The sequence below is a fragment of the Microcebus murinus genome, chromosome 5, assembly GCF_040939455.1.
Source record: "Microcebus murinus isolate Inina chromosome 5, M.murinus_Inina_mat1.0, whole genome shotgun sequence".
NCBI lineage: Eukaryota > Metazoa > Chordata > Mammalia > Primates > Cheirogaleidae > Microcebus > Microcebus murinus.
In genome coordinates, this window is record NC_134108.1 from 28,275,092 (window position 1) to 28,301,063 (window position 25,972).

The 25,972-nt window shown below is 44.3% G+C and overlaps 1 protein-coding gene across 3 annotated transcripts; it reads left to right on the forward strand.

Moving 5' to 3' along the window:
* The first annotated feature begins 12,592 nt into the window (after positions 1–12,592).
* Positions 12,593–20,903, forward strand: LOC105857243 (serine/threonine-protein kinase Sgk1). 3 transcript variants are annotated; one of them, XM_012739484.3, is made up of 12 exons: positions 12,593–12,798; positions 15,617–15,692; positions 16,114–16,189; positions 16,575–16,679; positions 16,784–16,867; positions 16,980–17,111; positions 17,335–17,447; positions 17,798–17,921; positions 18,373–18,468; positions 18,967–19,122; positions 19,227–19,316; positions 19,716–20,903. In XM_012739484.3, the coding sequence occupies exons 1-12, from the start codon at positions 12,765–12,767 to the stop codon at positions 19,881–19,883; spliced, it is 1,254 nt and encodes a 417-aa protein (XP_012594938.1). In that variant the 5' UTR covers positions 12,593–12,764; the 3' UTR covers positions 19,884–20,903. The 3 variants fall into 3 exon arrangements, with proteins under 3 accessions (XP_012594938.1, XP_012594934.2, XP_012594937.1); XM_012739480.3 differs by lacking the exon at positions 12,593–12,798 and adding an exon at positions 14,429–14,594; XM_012739483.3 differs by lacking the exon at positions 12,593–12,798 and adding an exon at positions 15,307–15,469.
* The last annotated feature ends 5,069 nt before the right edge of the window (positions 20,904–25,972 follow it).

Genomic DNA, 25,972 nt, shown 5'->3' on the forward strand with positions numbered 1-25,972 from the left:
TCCGCCCGTCTCAGCCTCCCAGAGAGCTAGGATTACAGGCGTGAGCCCCCGTGCCCGGCTAACAGCTTAGCTTTTGAGTCACCTATTTTCACAGCTGTGAGAAATTTGTGTTTGAAAACCAGGTGAGGACGGTGATATTGTAGTATATTTACCTATGATAAAATACATCATTTTGCTTAAAGTCACAGTTTCCAAGAACCTATCAACCACTTTAAATGGGGACTTACTGTGCTCCTAATGTAGGCTTTCAGATTGTTTAAGTAGTAAGTCAAGTTGCAGTCTGGTGGGAATTCCAGGTTTGGAGGCAGGCTCAGGACAAATTTAGTTTAACAATACGTAAGACAATATATAAGGTTATATGTCTATCATAGAAAAAAAATAAATAGAAAAGTTTTTCGATTTTGGCCTTTAATAACATACGTATTTTATTTGGTTAAATATAAATATACTTTTAACATTTGAAGAAAAATTATTTTACAACTATAAAATTTTACATAGGCCAATAACTAATAATGATAACAGCCTATTCCAGGAATAAAATGGCCCACATAAAGGGGCAGGTGAATGGTAGGAAATAAGGCGTTATGGATGGTGGTAGGAGGGCTGTAAGGAAAAACAAGGTAAAAGCAAGGATTTAAGAGAGTAGAATAAGATCTTAGGGCAGGGAGCCTCCAGCAAGCGCATTTGTAAAAGGAGAGATCATTGAAGTAAATCAATTCTAAGATTCTTTCTTACTCTGAAACTCCTTTATTTTATTAAGGTGTAATTTGACAGTAAGGAAAATATCACAAGATTTAGGAACAGATTGGCTCAAAGTGGGGTGGAGTGATTGAAATAAACTTCAAGGAGCAAGTAGCTCTCAGAATCCTGACTCTTCCTCTCCAGAAATGTATGGCAGGCCGCACGGTGGCTCACGCCTATAACCCTAGTACTCTGGGAGGACTAGGTGGGAGGATCACTTGAGGTCAGTTCAAGGAGCCCAGTCTCAGCAAGAGCGAGACCCCATCTTTACTAAAAAAAAAAGGAAAAGAAAAGAAAAGAAAAGAAAAGAAAAGAAAAGAAAAGAAAAGAAAAGAAAAGAAAAGAAAGAAAAGAAAGAAATTAGCCAGACAACTAAAAATAGAAAAAATTAGCTGGGCATGGTGGCGCATGCTTGTAGTCCCAGCTACTAGGGAGGCTGAGGCAGGAGGATTGCTTCAGCCCAGGAGTTTGAGGTTGCGGTGAGCTAGGCTGATTCCACAGCACTCTAGCCTGGGCAACAGAATGAGACTCTGTCTCAAAAAATAAATAAATAAATAAAAAGAAATGTATGGCAATCAGCTCTTTCCACTGATTAAAATTTTGGCTCTTAGAGGAAATTTTTATATTAATAGTTAGGCTGTGCTGTTCTTGCCAGTATTAAATTGCATAACATAGTTGAGTTTTCAAATTGTTCTCCCAAGTGTAATCTAATCTGATCTTTCCAATATCTCTGTAAAATTAGCAAATGGGTGTTACCGTGAGGATACTCTAAGAATTTAAATACTTTGCCCAAAGCTAAATGTTGAGTCAGAAGTGCTGAGACACTGAACTCAAAAGTCAATTCTCCAGGAAACTCCTTCAATTCTCTTTCTACTACTTCAAAAAGGCAAGAGTGAAGGTATGCAATGAAAATTCATTGGCTTAATGTGGACGTGAGTGTTTGGGAAAAGTATAGTAAGTAACGAATGAGATTTTAAAGCTGGATTTATATTGATGTATAATAAGGTTTATAAACAACCTGAGTTGAAGAAGGAATTTCAAATAAGTCTATTCTAATGATCTAGGTTTGTGTTCCAGGGCTTTAGGATTTAAAGCAATACTTCATGAATTGTGAAATAGAATCATTGTAGATACTAATTGATGGAAATAGTCTTGTCTCTTCGGGGTTTTTTGTTGTTGTTGTTGTTGTTGTTTGATTCTTTTGTTTGCTTGCTTGTTTTTTGAGACCGAGTATAGCTCTGTTGGCTGGGTTAGGGTGCCCCAGCCTAGCTCACAGCAACCTCAAACTCCTGGGCTCAAGCAATCCTCTTGCCTCAGCCTTCCAAGTAGCTGGGATTACTGGTATGCACCACTATGCCCAGCTAATTTTTTCTATTTTTAATAGAAATAGGGTCTTTTGCTCAGACTGGTCTCAAATTCCTGAGCTCAAGGGATCTTCCTTCCTCAGCCTCCCAGAGTGCTAGGATTACAGGCGTGAGCCACCACGCTGAGCCAGTCTTGTCTGTTGGGAACAGTTATTTGTTCTCAATGAATATAGAATACCATGCATTTTAAATAAATTTTGTAAACAAATAACATGGTAACGACTTTAAGAGACCATATTTATTTAGATTAGAAGATTGGACATTATGCATGATTCCCATCTTGTGCTCACATCTGCTTCATTTCCTTTTTTTTTTTTTCTTTTTTTGAGACAGAGAGAGTCTCACTCTGTTGCCCCAGATAGCTTACCATGGCATCAGCCTAGCTCACAGCAACCTCAAACTCCTGGGCTCAAGGGATCCTCCCGCCTCAGCCTCCCGAGTAGCTGGGACTACAGGCATGCGCCACCATGCCCAGCTAATTTTTTCTATATATTTTTAGTTGGCCAATTAATTTCTTTCTAATTATAGTAGAGACAGGGTCTCACTGTTGCTCGGGCTGGTTTCAAACTCCTGACCTTGAGGGATCCTCCCCCCCTCGGCCTCCCAGAGTGTTAGGATTACAGGCTTGAGCCACCGTGCCTGGCCAAGGCTTAGTTTTTTAAAGCTGAGAAATACAGACAAAAGAGGAGAAATTATAATAAGCCTACCTGAGAAAAGACTTATTCATCAAACACATCCAGTATTTACTGAACATTGATTATGTGCAGGTATATGTTAAGAAATGGGGGGAAATTGCACGAAATAATCCTTTTCTTTCAATGTGTTAGAAAACTGTAAATATGTAAACAGACTCTTAAAATCACTGACAACCTGAAGGGATTGTTACTAGTGATTATGAGAACAGTGGAGGTTATTTCAGAGTTATGGATGAGCTTCAAAAATTCAAGATAAGCTGTGTGGACAAGGAGAGTCCTACAATTGTAAGAGTAGCCAATTATGGAGGCATAAGGGCACCTCCTAAAATGATGGATAGCAAAAAGTCATGTTTTTTCAAGGCTTTGCTAAGCATCAGAAGGACTAAGGGGTCATATCCTGGCATATTGGGTGTTTGTCAAATTTACACTGCCAAATTGCGGTGGTACTTTGTGAAATATAAAACTTTGAAGTTTCCAGGAAAAAAAATTGTCTATTGTTAAAAACAATGGCTTTCACACTGTGACTCAATATTTTCAATATATTAAGCGAATGGTCAGGTCATATAATGGCATTAGAGTAATCTTTCTTTGAACTTTTGCTTGATGAACTGATACAGCACCCAATTTTCATTGGGTTACAAAGAATGTTGCAAATTATCAACTAAAAGGTGGGTGGGGGACCAAACAAATGCAACAAAATCCAAGTAGCAAAGCCAGAGTAAAAATAATGAGTGTACTCTGAAATCTATTGTGTGCTAAGACAGCAGCAAATGAGGATGTAGTATCCTCAGGAAATAAAAATCTTAGCTTGTTCTTTGTATGAAATTGGTGTGTTATTTATTGCATTTTCTTTTTTTTTTTTTTTGAGACAGAGTCTCACTTTGTTGCTCAGGCTAGAGTGAGTGTCCTGGCATTAGCCTTGCTCACAGCAACCTCAAACTCCTGGGCTCAAGCAATCCTGCTGCCTCAGCCTCTCAAGTAGCTGGGACTACAGGCATGCGCCACCATGCCCAGCTGATTTTTTCTATATATACTGGTTGGCCAATTAATTTCTTTCTATTTATAGTAGAGACGGGGTCTCGCTCTTGCTTACCCTGGTTTTGAACTCCTGACCTCGAGCAATCCGCCCGCCTCGGCCTCCCAGAGTGCTAGGATTACAGGTGTGAGCCACCACTCCTGGCCTATTGCATTTTCTTATCTTAATGTGACATGAAGGCTGTGTGTCATACTGTCATGCTCTAGGTAACACCAAAGTCACTGATGCTGTCACATGTGTATAGACCTGTACATATAAAATCACTCAAGTGGACGACTGCAGCACTACAGTCTTTTCCTGGCAAGTCCTTGAAGGACAGTAGTAAAGGGAAATCCTCTCAGTGGGCAGAACTTTGAGCACCTGATTGTTCATTTTGCTTGTAAGGAGAAATAGCCAGATGTGCAATACTATACCAGTCCTTGGGCTATGGCCGATTGTCTGGCTGGAGGGTCACAGTCTTGGAAGGAACAAGATTGGAAAATTAGTGACAAAGAAATTTGGAGATGTGGTATGTGGACAGACCTCTCTGGCTGTTGTGTGTGGAGGGGGAAATAATGGAGATATTTGTGTCCTGTGAATGCTCACCAAAGAATGCTCTTAGTAGAGGATGATTCTAATCAAGTGGATATAAGATGACCATTCTGTGTGTACCAGTCAGCGTCTTTCCCCAGCCACCTTGTCAGTACCCAGTACCCAGGCTCACCAAGGCCAGCCTGGCTATGGTCACTGCTGAGTGCCCAATCTGGCAGCAGCAGAGACCAACATTGAGACCCTAAAATGGCAGCATTTGCCCAGATGGTCGGCCAGCTCTCTGGTGGTAGGTTGATTATGATGGACCACCTCCATCATGCAATGGGCAGCATTTTGTCCTTACTAGAAAAGACACTTACTCTGAGTATGGATTTGCCTTCTTTGTGCATGCAATGCTTCTGTCAAAACTACCACAAGTGAACTTCCAGAATGTCCTATCCACTGTCATAGTATTCCACACAGCATCACTTATGACCAAGAAACTTGTTTTACAGCCAGAGAAATGTGGCAATGCCGGGCATGGTGGCGTGCTCCTATAGTCCCAACTACTTGGGAGGCTGGGGTAGGAGAATCACTTGAGCCCAGGAGTTCAAAACCAGTCTGGGCAACATAGTGAGACCATCCCTTCTGGAAAAAACAAAACAAAACTAGAAATAAGAAAGTGGCAGTTGGCCCATATTCATGGAATTCACTGGTCTTGCCACATTCTCCCTCATCCTAAGCGCAGCTGGCTGGTTAGGACAGTGGAATGACCTTTGGAAGTTGTACTTGCAGCACCAGCTAGGTGACAGTACTCTGCAGGGCTGGGGCAACATTTTGCAGAAGTCTGTACATGCTCTGAAGAAGCATCTGATGTATGGTGCTGTTTCTCCCATAGCCAGGATTCAAGGGTCCAAGAATCAAATAGGGGAAATGGGAATGGCACCCCTCACCACAACCCCTAGTGACCCAGTAGCAAAATTTTGCTTCTTGTTCCCATGACTTTATGCTCTGCTGGACTAGAGGTCCAAGTTCCAGAGGTAGGAATGCGACCACCAGGAAACACAACAATGATTCCACTGAACTGGCTAAGAAAGGGGTTAGTGTTGGTTGGAGCAATTGATCCAGAGTACCAAGGGGACATTGGATACTACTCCACAATGGAGTATCTCTGGAATACAGGAGATCCCTTAGGGTGTCTCTTAGTATTCCCATGCCCTGTGATTAAAGTCAATGGGATGACAACAACCGAATCCAGGCGAGACTACGAATGGCCCAGACTCTTTAGGAGTGAAGGTCTGGGTCACCTGCCAGGTAAAGAACCATAGCCAGCTAAAGTGCGTGCTGAATGGAAAGGGGACACAGTGAGTAGCAGAAGAAGGCAGCTATAAATACCAGCCATGACCGTGTGAGCAGTTACAGAAATGAGCACTGTAATTGTCATGAGTGTTTCCTCCCTTTCTAAGAAGAATCTGTATGTGTGTGTATACAGACATTGCTATCTTTGTTTTCATATTCATTTTTCATGTAACATAAGATTTATTGACTTTTTAGTATTGAAATATTGTTAATTTTACATCATAGCATTTAATTTATGCGATATCAGGAGAAGAGTAAATGTCACCCGAGGATTTTACCTTCTCTTCTGGGGCAGGGATTAGTGTGTTTTCAGTTGTACACAGAACAGTTGCGCCATGTTAGGAGGAACTATTACCTTGTTATTGCCTTTATTTAGAAAGTAAGAGGGGTTCAAAGAGATTCATCTGGGTGCCAAGTTGACAAGGGGTGGACTTGTGATAGTTAATTTCAGAAGCCAACTTGACTGGATTAAGCCATACCTAGAGAACAGACAGAGCATTATTTTAAGTGTGTCTGCGAGGGTGCTGTCAGGAGATTGGTGTGTGAGTCTGAGCAGACTAAGTGGAAAAGATTCACCCTCAACGTGGGGGGTCAACTTGCTGGGGGACTGCATAAAACAAAAACAAAGGAAAGGCGAATTGGTTGCTCTCTCTCCTGGAGCTGGGACACACTCCTCTGCCACTGGACATCAGGCTTTCTGGCCTCTGGACTCTAGGACTCACACCAGCAGCACACCAGGTTCTCAGGCCTTCAGACTTGGACTGAGCGATGCCACCAGCACCAGCATCCCAGGGTCTCCAGCTTGCAGATGGCTTGTCCTGGGACTTCTCGGCATCCATAATTATGCAAACCAATTCCCTTAATAAATCCCCTCCCCTACGTCTATCAATATAAACGATTGGTTCTGTCTTTCTGGAAAATCCTAATATTAATGCTGTATGTGTGTGTGTGTGTGTGTGTGTGTGTGTGTGTGTGTGTGTGTGTAAAATGAAAGTGCAGTTACCTTCTGGCTTGGTATTAAGCATTTGCACCACATGCACATGTGTGTGGCTCTTGCCATTTCTGACAAATTCCTAACTAAAGACTGCAATACTGTGCTGGCATGGGAAGAGAGGTTCTAAAAGATTAGCTGCATGTGGGGCATTACCATAGGAGGCTACACTGGGTGAGTAGTATTGGGCATCAAGAAGTTCTTTTTGGATTTATTATATTTTCCCCAGACATCACAGAATTGTACAATATCAGAGCTACATACAGAAGGCTTTCCAGCTCATTCCTCACTTAAAAAAGTGAGAACCCAGATATAAAACCAGCCTCATATTGTCATCTGATCTTTGAAAAAGCAGACAAAAAGATACACTGGGGAAAAGAATCCCTATTCAATAAATGGTGCTAGGAAAATTGGATAGCCACATGTATTAATAGAAGACTGAAACAGGATCTGGACCTTTCATCTCTAACAAAAATCAACTCATAGTGGATAACAGGCTTAAACCTAAGGCATGAAACCATAAGAATTCTAGAAGAAAATGTTGGAAAAACTCTTACAGACATTGGCCTAGGCAAAGAATTTATGGAGAAGACCCCAAAAGCAACCACAGCAACAACAAAAATAAATAAATGGGACCTGATCGAATTAAAAAGCTTCTGCATAGGCCAAGGAAACTATCATTAGAGTGAACAGACAACCTATAAAATGGGAGAAAATATTTGCATGCTACACATCTGATAAGGGACTGATAACTAGAATCTATATAGAACTTAGGAAAATCAACAACAAAAAAATTAAACAACCTCATTAAAAAGTGAGCAAAAGACATGAATAGAAACTTTTCAAAAGAAGACAGACTAATGGCCAACAAAATATGAAAAGTTGCTCAACATCTCTAATCATCAGGAAAAGACAAATCAAAACCACAGTGAGATATCACTTAACTCCAGTGAGGATGGCTTTTATCAAAAAGTGCCAAAACAATAAATGTTGGTGTGGAAGTGGAGAGATAGGAACACTCCTACACTGCTGGTGGGACCGCAAACTGGTTCAGCCTCTATGGAAAGTAATATGGAGATACCTCAAAGAACTAAAAGTACAACTATCATTTGATCCAGAAATCCCACTACTGAGTATTTATCCAAAGAAAAAAAAAGACATTCTGTAATAAAGACATCTGCACTGGAATGGTTATAGCAGCACAATTCAAAATTGCAAAGAAGTGGAAACAACCCAAGTGCCCATCAGTACATGAGTGGATTAATAAAATGTTAACAAGAACTTATTATATATTTCAAGCTGGCTAAAAGAAGAATTGGAATGTTCCCAACACGAAGAAAAGAGAAACATTTGAGCTGATGGATATTCCAATTACCCTGATTTGATCATTTCACATTGTATACATGTCTCAAAATATCACATATACCCCCAAATATGTACAACTGTGTTATAGCAGTAAAAATAAATAAGTAAATACATAAACAAAGAGGTGCTCCGCAGAGATCTGGGTGATTAAAAATAACAGAGACCAGGATCAGTTGGAGCTTGTTCCTCTTCTCGTTCCTGAGGATAAGCCCATTGACCTAGAAAAGGCATCTTAAGTACTGCCTGGCCTTCTCTGACCTTCTTGCAATGACTCCACCCTTTCAACAGGTCCACGGTTGCCTTCTATTTCTCCTATCCGCCTTGAGCAATTAAAAACTTCTTTGAGTTAGCTTTTGACTCACTCTCTGTTTTTTTCACTCTGAACTTCAGTCTTTACTTCTAACATTTGGTAAAAGAGTGCGTATTCAGCAATCATGGCATTTACTTATTTGATGCAGCACGTTCAGGAGCACTGTCTGTGGGGGAGGCTTAATAGAGGGGGGAAAGTTAGAAAAACAAAGTAGAAAATCTTTCCGACCTTTTGTGGAATTCCTATCACAGGCATACCCTCGGCCCGGCAGATTCAGTGGCCCATGCGGCTCATGTGCTTCAATCACAGCACATAAGTACTTCAAGTATTATTTTGGTTTGTTGGGGCACTTCGTGCTGTGTGATGGTGGTATCTGCAGCTGGGATGGGTGGAGGGTGCAGCACCAAACATACAAATGTAGAAGGCATCGTGTCTTCTGTTTGAGACTCCACCTTGAGAGAGGCACTTACTAACTTATTTCCATTATTTTTTACAACTTATATGAGGAGAGTATGAGTACCCCCATTATACAGATTACAGGAGTAAAGTTTAGAGAATACCTTGTCTAAGATCTCACAGGTAGCAGGCCTCAGCTTTTGCCCATTAGCGGGGCACCCTGGTAGCTGATTTTCCACTACTGGTTGCTATTACATTCATCTTCTTTTGTTGCTGTAATTTGGGGGCAGAGTTTACAGGAAAAAGTCCCTTAGGGGTGGTCTCAGTTTCTGTTGCTTCTTACTAGATTGATTACAGGGTCAGGAATGGGAAAGACTAGGGGAGAGATTTACACCGAGCAAATTAAAGCTTTCAGATTTCACTTTAATTTGACTAAAAGTTACCAGAAATCCAGACCCCTTATTTACCGTTGGCCCTTTGGAAATTAAGTGGAGGTGAAAGAGAGCCCTTTCTGTTGTCTTCACGTCGGTTACAACTTTAACACGTGTGTCTCAAGAAGGATTTGGCCTGCAAAGAAATTCCAAGTCCCATGCTGCCTGGACTCAGAGGCTGGGCTGCCAGACTTGTAGGGGAGGTAGAGGCACATGTGGGTTCACTACGGACAGAGAGAGGAGAGAACAGATAGACCTGCCAGATAGAGCCAGAAGCCCCTCACCCCAAAGCTCTCAGGCCTGTTCTTGACACAGTGCTTGACATTAATTTTTATGTGCAAATATCTAAGAATAAAGCTATGTCGATAATATTAATACATAAATAATGTATGTATTTATAATAATATATAAGGGTTTCAGTAAGGGCATAGTCCTTTTGAATTTAGAAATTCACAGATAATATTGGATTTTGACTTAAAAATTTTTTCCAACTTACTCTTTTATCCAGACCAATGCATCATTTTTTTTTTTTTTTTTTTGAGACAGAGTCTCGCTTTGTTGCCCAGGCTAGAGTGAGTGCCGTGGCATCAGCCTAGCTCACAGCAACCTCAAACTCTTGGGCTCAAACCATCCTACTGCCTCAGCCTCCCGAGTAGCTGGGACTACAGGCATGCGCTACCATGCCTGGCTAATTTTTTCTATATATATCAGTTGGCCAATTAATTTCTTTTTATTTTTGTAGTAGACACGGGGTCTCGCTCTTTCTTAGGCTGGTTTTGAACTCCTGACCTCCAGCAATCCACCTGCCTCGGCCTCCCAGAGAGCTAGGATTACAGGCATGAGCCACTGTGCCCGGCCTGATTTTTTCTATATATATTAATAGGCCAATTAATTTCTTTCTATTTATAGTAGAACCATATAGTAGAACCTTGCTCTTGCTCAGGCTGGTTTCGAACTCCTTACCTCAAGCAATCCGCCCGCCTTGGCCTCCCAGAGTGCTAGGATTACAGGTGTGAACCACCACACCCGGCCCCAATGTATCATTTTTAAAAATCATATGGAAAGTTCCATGGACATCATTTTCCAGGTCGGTCCTGGCAGCCAAATATAAAACTGTCAAATATGTACTATTTCTTACCTATCATATTCTAGTTGGTTTGTTATTTTCTATTATTTTTCATTCATTGGATTGTGCCAAATCCAACATTGACAAATTTCCAAGATGAGGAGAGGGTAAGTGTTAAGACATCATAGACTGGTTAGTTTGTTGCCACCTAGATTCTCTTTCATTCCTCCCATGTCAAGGACTGCCACTGGATTTTGCTCTTTAACTTATCTCCTGATTGGCATAAAAAAATTACTATAAGACTGTGCCCCTACTCTCCCATGAGCTTCCCTGTGGTCTCACTTTCTAGAAAGGATGAGTGTAGAACATTGATGCTACCACCACCATCTTGGGGGAAAAAAACAAGCCCTGCTATAAATAGAGCATGGATTTTTGCTGGTTTTAATAACCCTTAGCACTATTATCATAGTTTTAAGAGTACTGCATCACATTCTTACCTTCTTTATGCCTGTCAATTCTGACAATTATGAATGTGGAAGGTAATAATCACTATAGAACCTGTGTTCTATAAATAGACATCTAAACAACCACCACTGCTAGCTACTTGTCTATAATAGCTATCATGAATAAACTCATAAGTCATCATTTTCTGTTTGATGAATACTGTAAAAAAAAAAAGATGCATTTTATGACAACTTTCAACAAACTGATCCATCCAGTTGTTCTCTAGAGTAATAATTATGTTTTCTGGTATTTCTATGTATTTTGAGGATGCTTCAGAGAAAGGTTTCTGTATGCATCAAGCAATGAATCAAAAACTATGGGAGCCTAAACTGTGCACAACATTGTTCCAAAATGTATGGCACTTTGAGCAATATAAAACAATTATATTGCCCTGTTATCAATGGGAGATACTGCATCTAAGAATCATGACTAATGCAGCTGACATACTTAAGAATTAGTCTAAGAGTAGATATAGTTAAATCCTTATACAAAAATTTTTTCAAAATATTTCATCTAATATGTTGACAAATATTAATATCAGTCATTTGTGAGCCTTTAAATGGAAAGTCATACCTTAGAGAAGATTTCAGGTTTTAGCATTTATAGTCCATCAGTAAGGAGAAATAAAGGAGCAATAAACAATTTTCTGAAGTATTAAAATGCACATGCTCTGGAAAATGTTTTATTTCAGTGCAAACTTTACATCTTTTTTTTTCCGGCTTATTATGGGGGTACAGATTTTAAGGTTTCAATAAATGCCCTTTCCCCCCTCCCCCCACAAAAACTTTACATCTTGGTGAATCATTTCCATTTGAGAGTTTTGATTGTGGTTTTCCCAGCACCGAAGCATAAATGTGGGACGATTGGCTTGGAGGAGTGGGGCGGTAATTGGCCTATCTCAAATCAAGCCGTCTGTATTTTCTATGACTGCACAAGGTGTTAGGGAGAAATTGTCTGGACCGACTAAACCACGGGAGAGAAGAGGAAAATCATGCATTCTGGCGAGGTTCTCCCAGAGAACTCGATCGCCCTCTAGGTTGCATTTACACACGCAGTCGGGTGAGGCGACTCTGGCCACTTAGCCACAGGGAGAAAGAGGAAAGGGGGCTGAATTCCTCCTGGGAAGAGGACTAACTGGACCAAAGAAAGAGGCTGGCGACAGGAAGGAAGAACAGATCAAGCATTTGAATAGCTGCTACAGGGCAACCTAAAGCCTGTGCAGTGCTAACAGGCGCGCGTCACACACAGTCCCCCGTGCCCCCTCCCCCCACACACCCCTCTGCCGTGTGTCACCTTCCTGTTCGGAAGTCTTAGTAGGTTGCTGGGACAGAACAGGGGGCGCCTGCTCCACCCGCCAGGTATCCGGTTGGAAGAAAAGCCAGTCTCAACAACTTGATTTTCTCCCCGTTAAATGATAAGTTTAGCAGACCATCCGTCTCCAAGTGCCGAACATTAGGGGAGGGGAGGAAGGGGCACATCAGACGTTCCCTTTCTGTTCCAACCACAAATCATATGGTTGTGCCTCTTCCCTATTCCACTTAGAGCCCTCCGACTTGAATTCCACCCCTCCTGGAATGCATGCCGCAGAGCCTCTTTGAGAAAATGAACCCCATGCATGTGTTTTGAATTTTTTTCTGGACTGATTTGTGATGATAATCAGTTAAGTTACATTTCTTGTGTGTCTTGCTGGGGGTGTAGTAAAGTTAGGACGCTGATGACTGTAATTTTCTGGGTGATGTTGCAACGGAGGGAATAAATGGCCCAGTGTTGAACTTTGCAACTTGTTCCCTTCCTGTATGTAAATTGCCTTTATATAAAGTGGGGTTCATAACAACAGAGCAAGGACAGCTGCCTCTGGCTCGTGCTCTCTTGTCATCTCAGAGCTGCCAGCCCCACAGAGTCCCATAGCAGGGAGGCTACTCCAGCTGTCACTGAGCTCTACCTCCAGCCTCCAAGACTTAAGCCCCAACCTTTTGTATCCTGGGAAACCTGAAGAATGAAAGAGGAGGCTATAAAATCCCCTTTGAAAGGTTGGTGCTTATAGTACTATAATTTCGATGGGATGGGTAAAACAAAGATGCCTCAGAGGATTTGGGATTACTTGGCATGGGGAAGGCACATGAGGAGGAGTGTAGGGAAGGGTCTCTGATGGAAGGCTTCTTAATTTAATATTTTAAAAGAAGCAAGCAAAAAATCTTCCTGCCAGTTGCTGTTTGGGGGCAGTCTGAGCAAAATTTGCTCTCTCAGGAGGGGAAGGAACGCGGTGGAAGCAGAGCAGGGGTGGCCTAGGCTAGTCGAATGGTGAGATGTGGGGTAGGTGGCATTGGCCATAACAAAGTCATGCTCTGTGAAGAAGCCATGCAAGAGGAAGCAGACAGGGGCCAGTTAGTGTGATTTGGAACTGACAACCTTGCTTTAGGCTGAAGCGTCAATTTCAGGCATTAGATAGTGTTTTTTAAAGGAATAGGCACTGAGCAAAATTTCCCAGCCAGTCTGCAGGAGGAAGGATGTGTGTCCCCCTCTCCCTACTGCAGGCTGCTGCAACTGAGCAAACCAAGAAGGAGTTGAGAGATCATATTAGGGCAAATGTGGTGGTTGTGCCTGCAAAACAAATCCCTGCCCACGACCAAGGAAAGAGCGCTTCACATGCTATTCCTGGTCTGACAGCTGGTATTTCTGAGTGTGCCAGAGCCAGTAGGCAACTCTGAAATGGCAGGGCCCTTGGCAGCAAGGGGTCATGGCAGGGCAGCCGCCGCAGACAGCACCAGCGAGCGCCAGGTACCCGGCCTTGCAAATACTGGTAACTTGTAGCTGTCTGCCCCGCTCCCGGCCCAGTGGTGCTTGCGGCCTCGGCCAGCGCTGGCGCGCGTCCCCGCGCCGCGGTCACACCGCCGCTCCCGGGCACTCGCGGCCGCCGCGAGGTCACTGGAAGGCACCCGCGTGGCCGCTCTGCGGAGCCGGGGCCGCCGCCTGCAGCGTCCCTCCCTTCTCTGCCTTCCTGAGCGGAGGCACCCGGCTAATCTCTCAGGAGAACGAGTCGCAGTTTATGTGGGTCTTGCGCGAAAGAGCGAGGTGGCAAAACTAAGACGAGTCCTGGGTCAGCCCTGAGATAAACCCAAGGACGGGTAGGGAAGAGGAGGACAACGGGGTCCCCAGACTAGAGACGCGACCTGCGGGGTTTCCGGTGGGCGAGCGGGGGACCGGGTCCGGAGCGGGGAGCCGGCGCGCCGGGTCACGCCAGGTCGGCCCCAGCGCGGAGCCGCCGCGCGCCGAGCTCGCCACCTCCTCACGTGTTCTTGGCGTGGCGGGGACTGAAAGGCAAGGAAAAAAACTACATGCGGAACGGACAAAATGTTCTCAGAGATTACTTCAGGGGGGGAAAAAAGTGAAATGCAGATTGTACTTTTTTTTCCCCTTTGGTGCAGAGTCGAATTTTATTTCCGCCCCCTCCCCTGCACATTCCTGACCTCTCCCTCCCCCTTCCCTCCTTCTTTCCTTCCTTCCTCCTCTTCCAAGTTCTGGGATTTTTCAGCCTTGCTTGCTTTTGGCCAAAAGCACAAAAAAGGCGTTTTCGGAAGCGACTCGGCCGCGCACAAGGGCCATTTGTTTGTTTTGGGACTCGGGGCAGGAAATCTCGCCGGCCTGAGTCACGGCGGCTCCTTCAAGGAAACGTCAGTGCTCGCCGGTCGCCCTCGCCGCCCGCGGCGCATGGGGGAGATGCAGGGCGCGCCGGCCCGGGCCCGGCTCGAGTCGCTGCTGCGGCCCCGCCACAAAAAGAGGGCCGAGGCGCAGAAGCGGAGCGAGTCCTTCCTGCTGAGCGGACTGGGTAAGCGCCGCCGCCGGCCCGCTGGGGGCTTGGCTCGTGCCCTCCGAGCTGCTCGGCTCCGGCCCGGTTCGCGGGCTCGGCGACCGGGGCTGCTCCTGTTGCTGCTCTGGGGGCCGAGGATGGAGCCGGGGTGACCGGGCGGCGAGGGCGGGGAGGACCCAGCGTGCGCCCGCAGGTCCCGGCGCGCTGCGCCACCCAGCGCCGGAGAGATAACCCTGGCGGGGCGCGCGCCGCGGGGCCGGGGCCGGGGCGGCCGAGGCGGGATCCGGGAGAGGGTCGGCGCCACCGCCGGGGAGGGCAATCTGCAGGAAGGGCGTGAGCGGCCACTGAGCCACCCCGGTCGCCGCGCACCGGGCGGAAAGCGCTTCAGTGCCGCGACCCCGATTTCCATGCCCGGCGGAATAAAGGAGAAAGGTGGAAAATTACCCCGGGCTCTCCGTCCCTCCCCGCCCCCTCTGCCCGCGCTTTCCCGCTCTCGGGCGGGGGACTGGAGGCAGCTGATAACAGCCCCACACCCGGCCCTCCCCCGGGGGGGTCCCGGCGCTCCCGCCCCCGCCCGGGGCTCGCCCTCCGGCGGGGCGCAGAACCGCCAGCGGCCGGCAGCTGCGCCGCCTGCACTCCGCGCGCGGCGGGGGCGGGGCCAGGCCGGCCGGGGGCGGGGCCGCGCCGCTTCCTCATTGTCGCGCGGGCCCCGCCCCCGAGGCGGCGCAGCGCATATAAGGCCGAGCGCGCGGCGGAGCGCAGTGTTGGCTGAGCCAGTCTCCGGTTACTAACGACCTGCGGTCTTCCGTGCGTGGCAATGACGGTGAAAACCGAGGCTGCTAGGGGCACGCTCACTTACTCCAGAATGAGGGGAATGGTGGCAATTCTCATCGGTGAGTGTAGGAACAAGGCTGGACTCCTCTACTCCAGGATGCGCAAAGTGGACATTTCTTGAAAGTCCCCGATCAGATGAGTGTGCGTGGCGCTGGACGTTATGAAGCCGACTAAATGTTTCTTTATTTCTCCTCTCTAATCCACAGCTTTCATGAAACAGAGGAGGATGGGGCTGAACGACTTTATTCAGAAGATTGCCAATAACTCCTATGCATGCAAGCAGTAAGTTTGGGGGGATCTGAGGAAATGTCATTAGGGTGGTTTGAATTTACCAGCAGTAAAGTCTCTTTCTCGTCAAGGTGTTTTTCGGGAAGGCTAAGACTTCCCGCAGGTGGGGATCTCTTTTCTCCTTAAATTCTAATGTATTGGAAACATTTTAAACATTAAAATTAATTTGCTGGTTTGGCTTGACCTAAAGATGTAAGAGAAATTTTTCGTGTCTGCTTAATTCACGCCCTCCATTAACAACTCAAATATCTGTATTTAGCAGGGTTTATTATTTTCTTTAACTGAGTAATTTGGATGTTTTCATTTTAAACACTGAATTCTCCTGGAAAAGTTGAGCCAGAAACTCACTGTTGATGTTGGTGTGCCCCCTAGTGGCGAGGTAGGAGGATCTAAGTTGTTCGTTTATTCTTTGCAGCCCTGAAGTTCAGTCGATCTTGAAAATCTCCCAGCCTCAGGAGCCTGAGCTTATGAATGCCAACCCTTCTCCCCCAGTAAGTATTCTCTCTGTGTGTTGCATCTGTGGGGGGAAATTGCAAATGAGCCAGCTAACATTGCTACGTTGGTGGATGAAAATAGCATTTCTAGAAATTAGTATCAAGGCATGAGTGCCTCATTAGTTCATGGCATACTGAGTCAGAGAACTATTTTAAAAGGCATATTTCATGAAAGTTTTATCTGGTCGTAACATGATTGTGTGCAACTTCCATACTCATTTGAAATAATATATGATTTGTATGGATGAATGAATGTGCTTAAAGATGTATAGGGATTTTCCTAAGTCATTTGTAGATGTAACTTCTTTTACATTGTCTATACTTTACTATAGATGTCTTCTTTTGAGGCAATGATCTTAAAAGAGAACGTTTTCTTTTCTAGCCAAGTCCTTCTCAGCAAATCAACCTTGGCCCGTCATCCAACCCTCATGCTAAACCATCTGACTTTCACTTCTTGAAAGTGATTGGGAAAGGCAGTTTTGGAAAGGTAACTTCAAGTCCAAAAACCTTTTGATACTCTCATGTACTCATTTTACATTCTTATCCTGGATAAGGACAGAAAAATGATTTTTTTTTTAATTGAAATTTCAGGTTCTTCTAGCAAGACACAAGGCAGAAGAAGTGTTCTATGCAGTCAAAGTTTTACAGAAGAAAGCAATCCTGAAAAAGAAGGAGGTAAGAGATATGCCTGATGTGTTAGAGAGAGACATTCCTTGAATTATCTTGACCTTAGCGTTTTGGTGCCAAGTTGAAATTTGCCACTAAATCTTAATTGTCTTTTTCCTAGGAGAAGCATATCATGTCAGAGCGGAATGTTTTATTGAAGAATGTGAAACACCCTTTCCTGGTGGGCCTTCACTTCTCTTTCCAGACTGCTGACAAATTGTACTTTGTCCTAGACTACATTAACGGTGGAGAGGTAAGAGGAGGAACAAACACTGGGTTTTAGTTTGAGAAGAAAGTTTTCAAAGATAACTTGGGGGAGGGAGTTACCAGAATCAGCATTTCCTTTTACCTGTCAAGTTTCAAATAGTTAATAGATTATTTAGGGCCACTTCCTGTAATTGTTCTCTTTAGCTATATGTGTCAAGATTAATGAAATGCTTTGGCAACCGAGACTAACTTTGTTCTGTCTCCTGCAGTTGTTCTACCATCTCCAGAGAGAACGCTGCTTTCTGGAACCACGGGCTCGTTTCTATGCTGCTGAAATAGCCAGTGCCTTGGGTTACCTGCACTCTCTGAACATCGTGTATAGGTGAGCTGAAGAGCTCTTCAGGCTACCTTCCTGGGAATGGGTATAAAGGACTCCTGGCCCTAGCTCTTAGATAGAGCCTTAAAGTAATTTGTTTCTGTACAACTTGGTCACCTAAAACCAGATCCCCTAGCATGTGAGCTGTCTCAACTTCATGCCACCAGGGAACCAGCCAAGAAGGATTGTGCCTAATCCAGAATAGATGAACAGAACAAGGAGTCCCCTTTTTTATTCACTATGCAAGTGCAGTGAATTTAAAATGCTTCTAATACCTTTAGCAATTATCTTTACAGAGGATTTCTTGTGAAATGAAATTAACTTACGCAATTACTTTCCTATTCCCTATTTTACAGAGACTTAAAACCTGAGAATATTTTGCTAGATTCCCAGGGACACATTGTCCTTACTGACTTTGGACTCTGCAAGGAAAACATTGAGCACAATGGCACGACATCTACCTTCTGTGGCACACCTGAGGTATGAGCGTCCAAGATCAAGTACCTGGTTTATCCCTTTCATCCAAGAGATAGGTGCAATAATGCCTTTAGCTACCAAACAAGTAAACTCTTCTCAGACTTCTTAGTATTGTTCAGTGCAAATAGAATACATTCGCCATTAGATACAATATGAGAAACTCCAAGGGCTTCTGTTGCTTTAATTAAAACTGATTGTTTGTAAGATCCACATCATGAAAGGTTTCAAAATCCCCAAGTGAAATATCTGGGTGTTCAGTGGCTTCCTAAATACCAGTATACATAGGTAGCCAGCCAGCCTCAGAAAGTATAGCAGTGTAGATAAGATAGTGATCCAAAGATATGTATCCTCCAAGTTTACTGTGGGTCCCTTAGCTTTTCCAAGGTAGATGCCCGGTCTGAGGATCGCCTGGTTTCTCAACTTCTGAACTGTATTTTCCTGGTCTGTCTTTCAGTATCTCGCACCTGAGGTGCTGCATAAGCAGCCCTACGACAGGACCGTGGACTGGTGGTGCCTCGGGGCCGTCTTGTATGAGATGCTCTATGGCCTGGTGAGTAGCACATTGTGGGAACCACAGAACACTGTCCCTGTTCCTAGAACACTGTCTTCCTGCAATCAATCCATACTTGTCTGGCCTTGGACACAGGCCAAACCGCAGGCCTGGCCATTGTGTCTCGCCCTTATCAAGTAAGCTTATCAGAAGCTGATAAGAGGCATATTGGTTATAAATGCATTCTTTTTTTATAAGAGTCATCTCTCATCTGGTGGATTTTTCTTTTGTATATTTTGCATTTTTACTAGATATAGGACCATACTTAACCTGCGTGATGGTGAAAATCATGACTTATTAACATATCCCTGCCCCCTACCCACATGGCTTGCAACATACACACTTTTAAAAAAGCAAGGGGAAAGAAAACTTCAAGGAAAAGACTTTGTCAAATCCAGCTTTAGTATATTGTGGTTTACATCTTTTTCTCTATTGGTTGGTAATGTATGCTGCACGAAACTTCCAATTAAGTATAAAGTAATTTTCCCCTTCTTTCAGCCTCCTTTTTATAGCCGAAACACAGCAGAGATGTACGACAACATTCTGAACAAGCCCCTCCAGTTGAAACCAAATATCACGAATTCCGCAAGACACCTCCTGGAGGGCCTGCTGCAGAAGGACAGGACTAAGCGGCTGGGGGCCAAGGACGACTTTGTGAGTGATGTTTTCCTGCTCTCGGGCGGGCGGGAGGTGCACCGGCCCCCACTGCCCTCATTGAATAAGCCTGTCTAAATTAATCTCGGGTTTCCTCTCAACAGATGGAGATTAAGAGTCATGTCTTCTTCTCCCTAATTAACTGGGATGATCTCATTAATAAGAAGATTACTCCTCCTTTTAACCCAAATGTGGTGAGTATCTGTCTCTCTTCTCAGTGTACTGAGGCCCAAAGGGCATTGTGGGGGCAGGGACTCAAGGAATAAATTGGCAGGGGTTTTCTCCCTAGATCCATTATTTTTTTTCTGGAGAAAAAGTACCAATTTTTGTCCCAACAAAGCTTACAGAAGTTAACACATTTCTCAATTAAAAGTACCAAAAGAGAAAAAGTGAACATTATCCTCATTTATCTCAGCCATGTGTGTGGTCTCTGAGATTTTTGTGCTTAAAATGGATTTCTGTGTATGGTTTTCTATAAATGGTTTCTGTATATCGTCCTAAAGATTTGAACTCCAGTATTTAAAGTCTAGTCTAGATTTCCCTGTATCCAGAGTGAATTTTTGACACTCAGCGTGTCTTCTTTCTCGGAATAGAGTGGACCCAGCGACCTGCGGCACTTTGATCCCGAGTTTACCGAAGAGCCGGTCCCCAACTCCATCGGCAGGTCCCCCGACAGCATCCTCATCACGGCCAGCGTCAAGGAAGCGGCCAAGGCCTTCCTAGGCTTCTCCTACGCACCTCCCATGGACTCATTCCTTTGAACAGTCTTGGGGTTGCTTTTGAAGGATCTTGTGTGTGTTCAATGTTTTAGTTAGCCTTTTGGCGGAGCTGCCAGCTGACAGGACATCTTAAAAGAGAATTTGCACATCTCTGGAAGCTTAGCAATCTGATTGCACACTGTTTGCTGGAAGCCTTTCGAAGAGCACATCCTCCTCTCAGTGAGCTCACGAGGTTTTCGTTTCTATTCTTACTTCCAACGTGGTGCTATCTCTGAAACGAGCGTTAGAGCGCCGCCGTACACAGATGCAGGAGTCTCGTTAGAAGGAAGGCGCTGTTCTAAGAGGGGTCTCCTGCCAGTCTGTCCAGGCTGTGATAACGAATATTATGACATGTGCCTTTTCTGAAGAGATCGTGTTAGCTCCAAAGCTTTTCCTATTGCAGAGTGTTTTCAGTTCTTTATTTTTCCATGTGGACTTACTGTGTGAACAGTGGAATGAGTGTGGTGTGCGTGATCACAGATGGATTTTGTTATGAGCATCAATGTGACACTTGCAGGACACTACAACGTGGGACATTGTTTGTTTCTTCCATATTTGGAAGATAAATTTATGTGTAGACTGGTTTTTTTTTTTGTAAGATATAGTGAATAACTAAAATTTATTGAAATGGTCTTGCAATGACTTGTATTCAGATGCTTAAAGAAAGCATTGCTGCTAAAAATATTTCTATTTTTAGAAAGGGTTTTTATGGACCAATGCCCCAGTTGTCAGTCAGAGCTGTTGGTGTTTTCATTGTTTAAAATGTCACCTGTAAAATGGGCATTATTTATGTTTTTTTTTTTTTTGCATTCCTGATAATTGTATGTATTGTATAAAGAAAGTCTGTACATTGGGTTATAACACTAGTATATTTAAACTTATAGGCTTATTTGTAATGTAAACCACCATTTTACTGTACTGTAATTAACATGGTTATAATATGTACAATCCTTCCCTCCTGCCACACAACTTTTTTTGTGTGTGATAAACCAATTTTGGTTTGCAATAAAACCTTGAAAAATATTTGCATATATCGTGTCATGTTATTTTGTATATTTTGGTTGAGGGAGCAGTAATGGGTCAGTTTAAAATTTAAAACCATGGAAATCCTGTCACTTCCAGCTTAGTGGTGTCCTTCCAATATAGGTGCCTTCTGACTGCAGGGGAGCATAGGATAGTCTGAAGGCCAACCTGGGTTCCAGGCTTCATTAGCATTTTATGGTGCCTGTCATGCATAAGTCCATCCAAGCAAATCCTTTTCAATTTACTCATCTTGCAGGGATGGCTATGAAGTAATGCTCCCTATAATTTATTGCCTGCCCTGGGAAGGTGGACTATTTGTCCTGACATTGGGCTGTCTTCAGTAACAGGTAATTCTTTCAACAAATATTTGAAAGCTTGCTCTGAGCCAGGCTCTATCCTCAGTGCTGGGAATATCGCAGTAAGCAAAGCAGACAAACCTCTGATGAAGGCTGACTTAAAACAAAGCAGTTTATTGAAGTGGAAATCAAGAAACAGTCTCAGCAGTGCCTCACATGCAGTGCTGTAATCCTAGCACTCTGGGAGGCTTGAGGCAGGAGGATAGCTTGAGGTCAGGAGTTCGAGACCAGCCTGAGCAAGAGGGAGACCCTGTCTCTACTAAAAATAGAAATTAGCAGAACAACTAAAAATATATAGAAAAAGTTAGCTGGGCATGGTGGCACATGCCTGTAGTCCCAGCTACTCGGGAGGCTGAGACAGGAGGATTGCTTGAGCCCAGGAGTTTGAGGTTGCTGTGAGCTAGGCTGATGACATGGCACTCTAGCCCAGGCAACAGAGTGAGACTCTGTCTCAAAAAAAAGAAAGAAAGAAAGTAAAACAGTCTCGAAGTTCAGGAGAATGTCACTAAGGAGGGTAAGAGTGTGTGTGTAATAAATGTATATGCTCCCGAAAAGCTGACCTGGTCAGACTTCTGGTTTCTAAGAGGACCTGAAGCTGACCTGAGTCCAGAGCAGCCTCAGGAAAATGACCCTGGCAGAGATCAGTGGCTCTGACGGAAGCTTCCAGAGCCACTGTGAACCCAGCACCTCGAGGGCCCAGCAGGTGTGGGCTGACCTGCGGATCTCACTCCTGGAGCTCCCCTCCTGGGACGCGGACTGTAGGGGAGAAAGGAACAGGCACAATGTTCAGAGATCATTGTCTTCAGTCTGAAGTGTTTGGAAGTTTTCACTTTTCTAGGCCTTTCACACAAACATCTAGCGAATCAGCAGGGAACCCCCAAACAGCTCGCCCTCCCTGTCTTGCCTCCACCCTGCCCTCCCAGGATCTCCCCCAGGGACAGCTGTGACCTTTTGTCCTCTTATGACTCAGGTCTCACCTCACCTCACGCCCTCTCCCCTACCCCTCAAGGCTTCTAAAGGCTGAATTGGCATTTGGAGATCACTTGTTTATCTCCCTCCTACTCCAGTGGAGGAATAAGATGAAAGTGAGTCAATGATTTCTTGCTCAAGACGGCCCCAGGTAGAGCTCTGCAGCTGAGTTACTACCCACAGGCACTGGCTGCACATGAAATTCCCCACCAAACCCAAGTGACAAATAGAGTCCAAAGTATGCATTTTTCTAGCAAAGATGGATGCTGGCTCTGACAGGGATTATTATTATTATTTGCATATTTCCCCCTCATTCTCCATAACAACTATGAATTCCTCCTCCTCAAACTAAAAGTGCCTCAAATAACATGTTTATCTGAACACAGTTCATGCAGGCTAGGAATCTACAACCTAATTATAGGTAACCCAGAGGAGCCAGTCAAGAGTCACAAAGTTGTTTTTGTTTTTTTTTTTTTCTTTTTCATAAAGGTAGAAATCTGGTTTATTGGGTTATATAGTCAACCACTTCGGGAGGTCTGGAACGCGTTTCCCCAGAATCAAAAGGTGCCAGAGGAGCCCTAAGCTGGTCACACGGATGGGAGATTAGATCAAGCACAAGTGGGTGGGAAGGGAACAAGGAAGAACAGAGAGTCAAGAAAGAACAAGGGATCAATAAATGGATGACAAATATTTGCTGAGCATCATGGTGTCAGATAACATGCTGCAGAGGCATCTTTTATCTAAGGGAGCAGGGCCTGTCCCTGACAGCGTTGTCCCTGGGCCCCAGCCAGCCCGCCAGTGAGCATGATGACAGATTGGAAGGGGGGACCACTCGCTTCTCCACAGCTCTCCAGCTGTGGGTCTGCTCCAGTAAGAGTTTGGGGGAGACTCACCCAATGAGGATTCTCATGAGTTCAACTGAGACTCTACAACCACTGTTGCCATGAAGAATAAGCCAGTCACTGTCCTTACAGAACTTGCCATCAACTTGGGGAGACATGACTCCTACCCATAATACATGACAGATGGTAAACAATGGGTGAAGAGAACTTCAGAAGTGCAGAGGCTGTCTGTGGGGTCGGTGCCTGGAGGAGCCCTCACAGAGGAGCTACCCTAAGCAAAGCAGGGGACTCTAGGGACTCTCATGGGATGTAGGCCCCGAGCACTGGGTAATAACAGCAACAGCTCATGCTATTGAGCCCTCACCATGGGCCAGAATTGGTCTAAGCATTTTATACTCAATATGTTTAATCTTCCTAACAACCCTGTGATGTCAAAAGTGGGGAAACTGCACAGAAAGGTAATTGGCTGGTTGCTAAGTGGTGAGATCAGAAGTCAAATCATGTCAGTCTGGCCCCAAAGCCTATGCTTGTAACCATTATTTTATCCTGCCTAAGAGGTGACAAAAGAATATAAAAGCAAACAACTGTGTGCTTGTCATTCATTTATTAATTCACCAGGGCTTTAGGAAGACACCTTGAGAGATGTCATGCTAGGAAAAGAGAGTGGGGAGGGAGAGGTAGAGGTGTTGTGGCAATGTGTACAGCTAGCGTTACAGCTCTTATTAGTTTGGGGAAAGAAATGAGCAGCACACGAAGAGTCAGGAAACAGCCTTTATTCTTCTACAGCAGGCTCAGCACACCTAGTGTTATAGCTCTCTTCGTGTCTTCCGATCTTCTGCCCCTTCTGCTTGGTCTCCTCCTGCTTTTATACCCTTGGTAGGGCTCAAAAAGCATCCAATCAGGCCGGGCGCGGTGGCTCACGCCTGTAATCCTAGCACTGCGGGAGGCCGAGGCGGGAGGATTGCTCGAGGTCAGGAGTTTGAAACCAGGCTGAGCAAGAGTGAGACCCCATCTCTCCTATAAATAGAAAGAAATTAATTGGCCAACTAATATATATAGAAAAAATTAGCTGGGCATGGTGGCACATGCCTGTAGTCCCAGCTACTTGGGAGGCTGAGGCAGGAGGATCGCTTGAGCCCAGGAGTTTGAGGTTTCTGTGAGCTAGGCTGATGCCATGGCACTCATTCTAGCCTGGGCAACAAAGTGAGACTCTGTCTCAAAAAAAAAAAAGCATCCAATCAACTACAAGCTTTAACATCCAATCAAAATCAACCTTTAACATCCAATTGACAACAAGCTTTAATATCCAATCAAAAACAGTGGGATTCAAAAATTACCCAATCAGGATCACACAAGCAGTGTGGCCAGAAACAGGCTGTGGCATGTGGGCCTGGGGGCACTCGGGGTACCAGGTGGCTCTGTGCCTGCGGGGCCGGCCCCAGCAGCATGCCTTCCAACTGGCTACACGCAGCACTGGCCCGAGGACGTGCAGAGCTACAGGGAGGTGGCAAGCGGCCGGTCCCGGCGCTCGACATTTTCTATATCAGTGGGAGAAGGAAACCATGTAATTATAGGCACTATCAGTGGTTGATGAAGATGAAAAACAGCTGCAAAAACAAACATTGCAGTGGGAGGTATAAATTAGTGTAGCAGTTTGGAAAACTGTTGGACAGTCTCTGCTAAAGGTGAACATATGTATAACTTATGACCCAATAGTTTCACTCCAAGGTATAGACCCTGAAGAACATTCATACATGCAATAAAAGTATTTGTAATAGTGTTCACAGTAACAACTATTCCTGTTAACCCCCAAGTGGGAATAAATCAAAATGTCCACTAATAGTTAAAATGAATAAATTAATGTGGTTTCATATAATGGAATACTATGCAATGAAAATGAGTGATTATCATATATAATAGAAGAGAATAAATCTCACAAACAAAAAACAGACTGTATGATTTGATTTTTATAAAATCTAAATGCAAGCAAACAAAATGCAAACAAACAAAATTTAAATGCAAGCAAATAAAAGTCAGGATGTGCTTCCCTTTGAGGAGGGAGGCAGAGCTAATGGTTGAGAGGGTGCGTGAGTGGGGCAGTCTTCTGGGTGCTGTTAATTTCTCGATCTGGTGGGTGGTTTTGCTTTGTAATATTTCATCAAGCTTTCCACATCTGATACATGCACTGTTCTCTATATTTGTTATGTAATAACAAAAATGTTTATTAAAAATATATGGTGTGATAAAAAGCTAATTGTTATAGGAACACACAGTGGGGCACCTTCCCCAATTTGGGGGTCAGGCAAAGGCACTTAGTTTTCAGGTAGTTTAGGAAAGAGATGCCGAGAAAGATTTGGAGGATCCAGGTGGGCTGTCTTGGAGGAGCTTGATCTTGAAAATGAGGCAGAAAGAAGAGCATTCCTGGTGCTGGCTTTGGCAACCTGGGATGTCTGTAAGCAGAGTGGACTCAGACGGACCTAGGGTGGAATCCCAGCTCTACTGACCAGCTTTCCAGCTTTGGGCGAATAGTAGCTTAGACACATCTCTTTCCTAACTTCAATTTCTGCAGGGGAAGAAATGCAGCCAGTTCCTATCTCTTCATAAAACAAGGCCAGAAGGAATTGGAATTTAAAGAATGCCAATTAATTTCTTCTCTGTCCACCCATTGCCTTTTCCAATTTCCTCTATTCTTTACCAAATTATATAATAGGAGAAAAAATATTAAAAAGCAGTGGAAAATAATTTTAAGTACGGAGGTGGACCATGTCATTCATATTCTTGAAAACCCCATGGAGTAGAAGTTTAGATCTCATCAGGTAGAAAGGAGAAGTGTTTGAAGGTTTTCCATGAGGAAAGTGAAGTGATCAAAAGGAACCTTTTGGTGGCTCTTGCTAAGAGATGT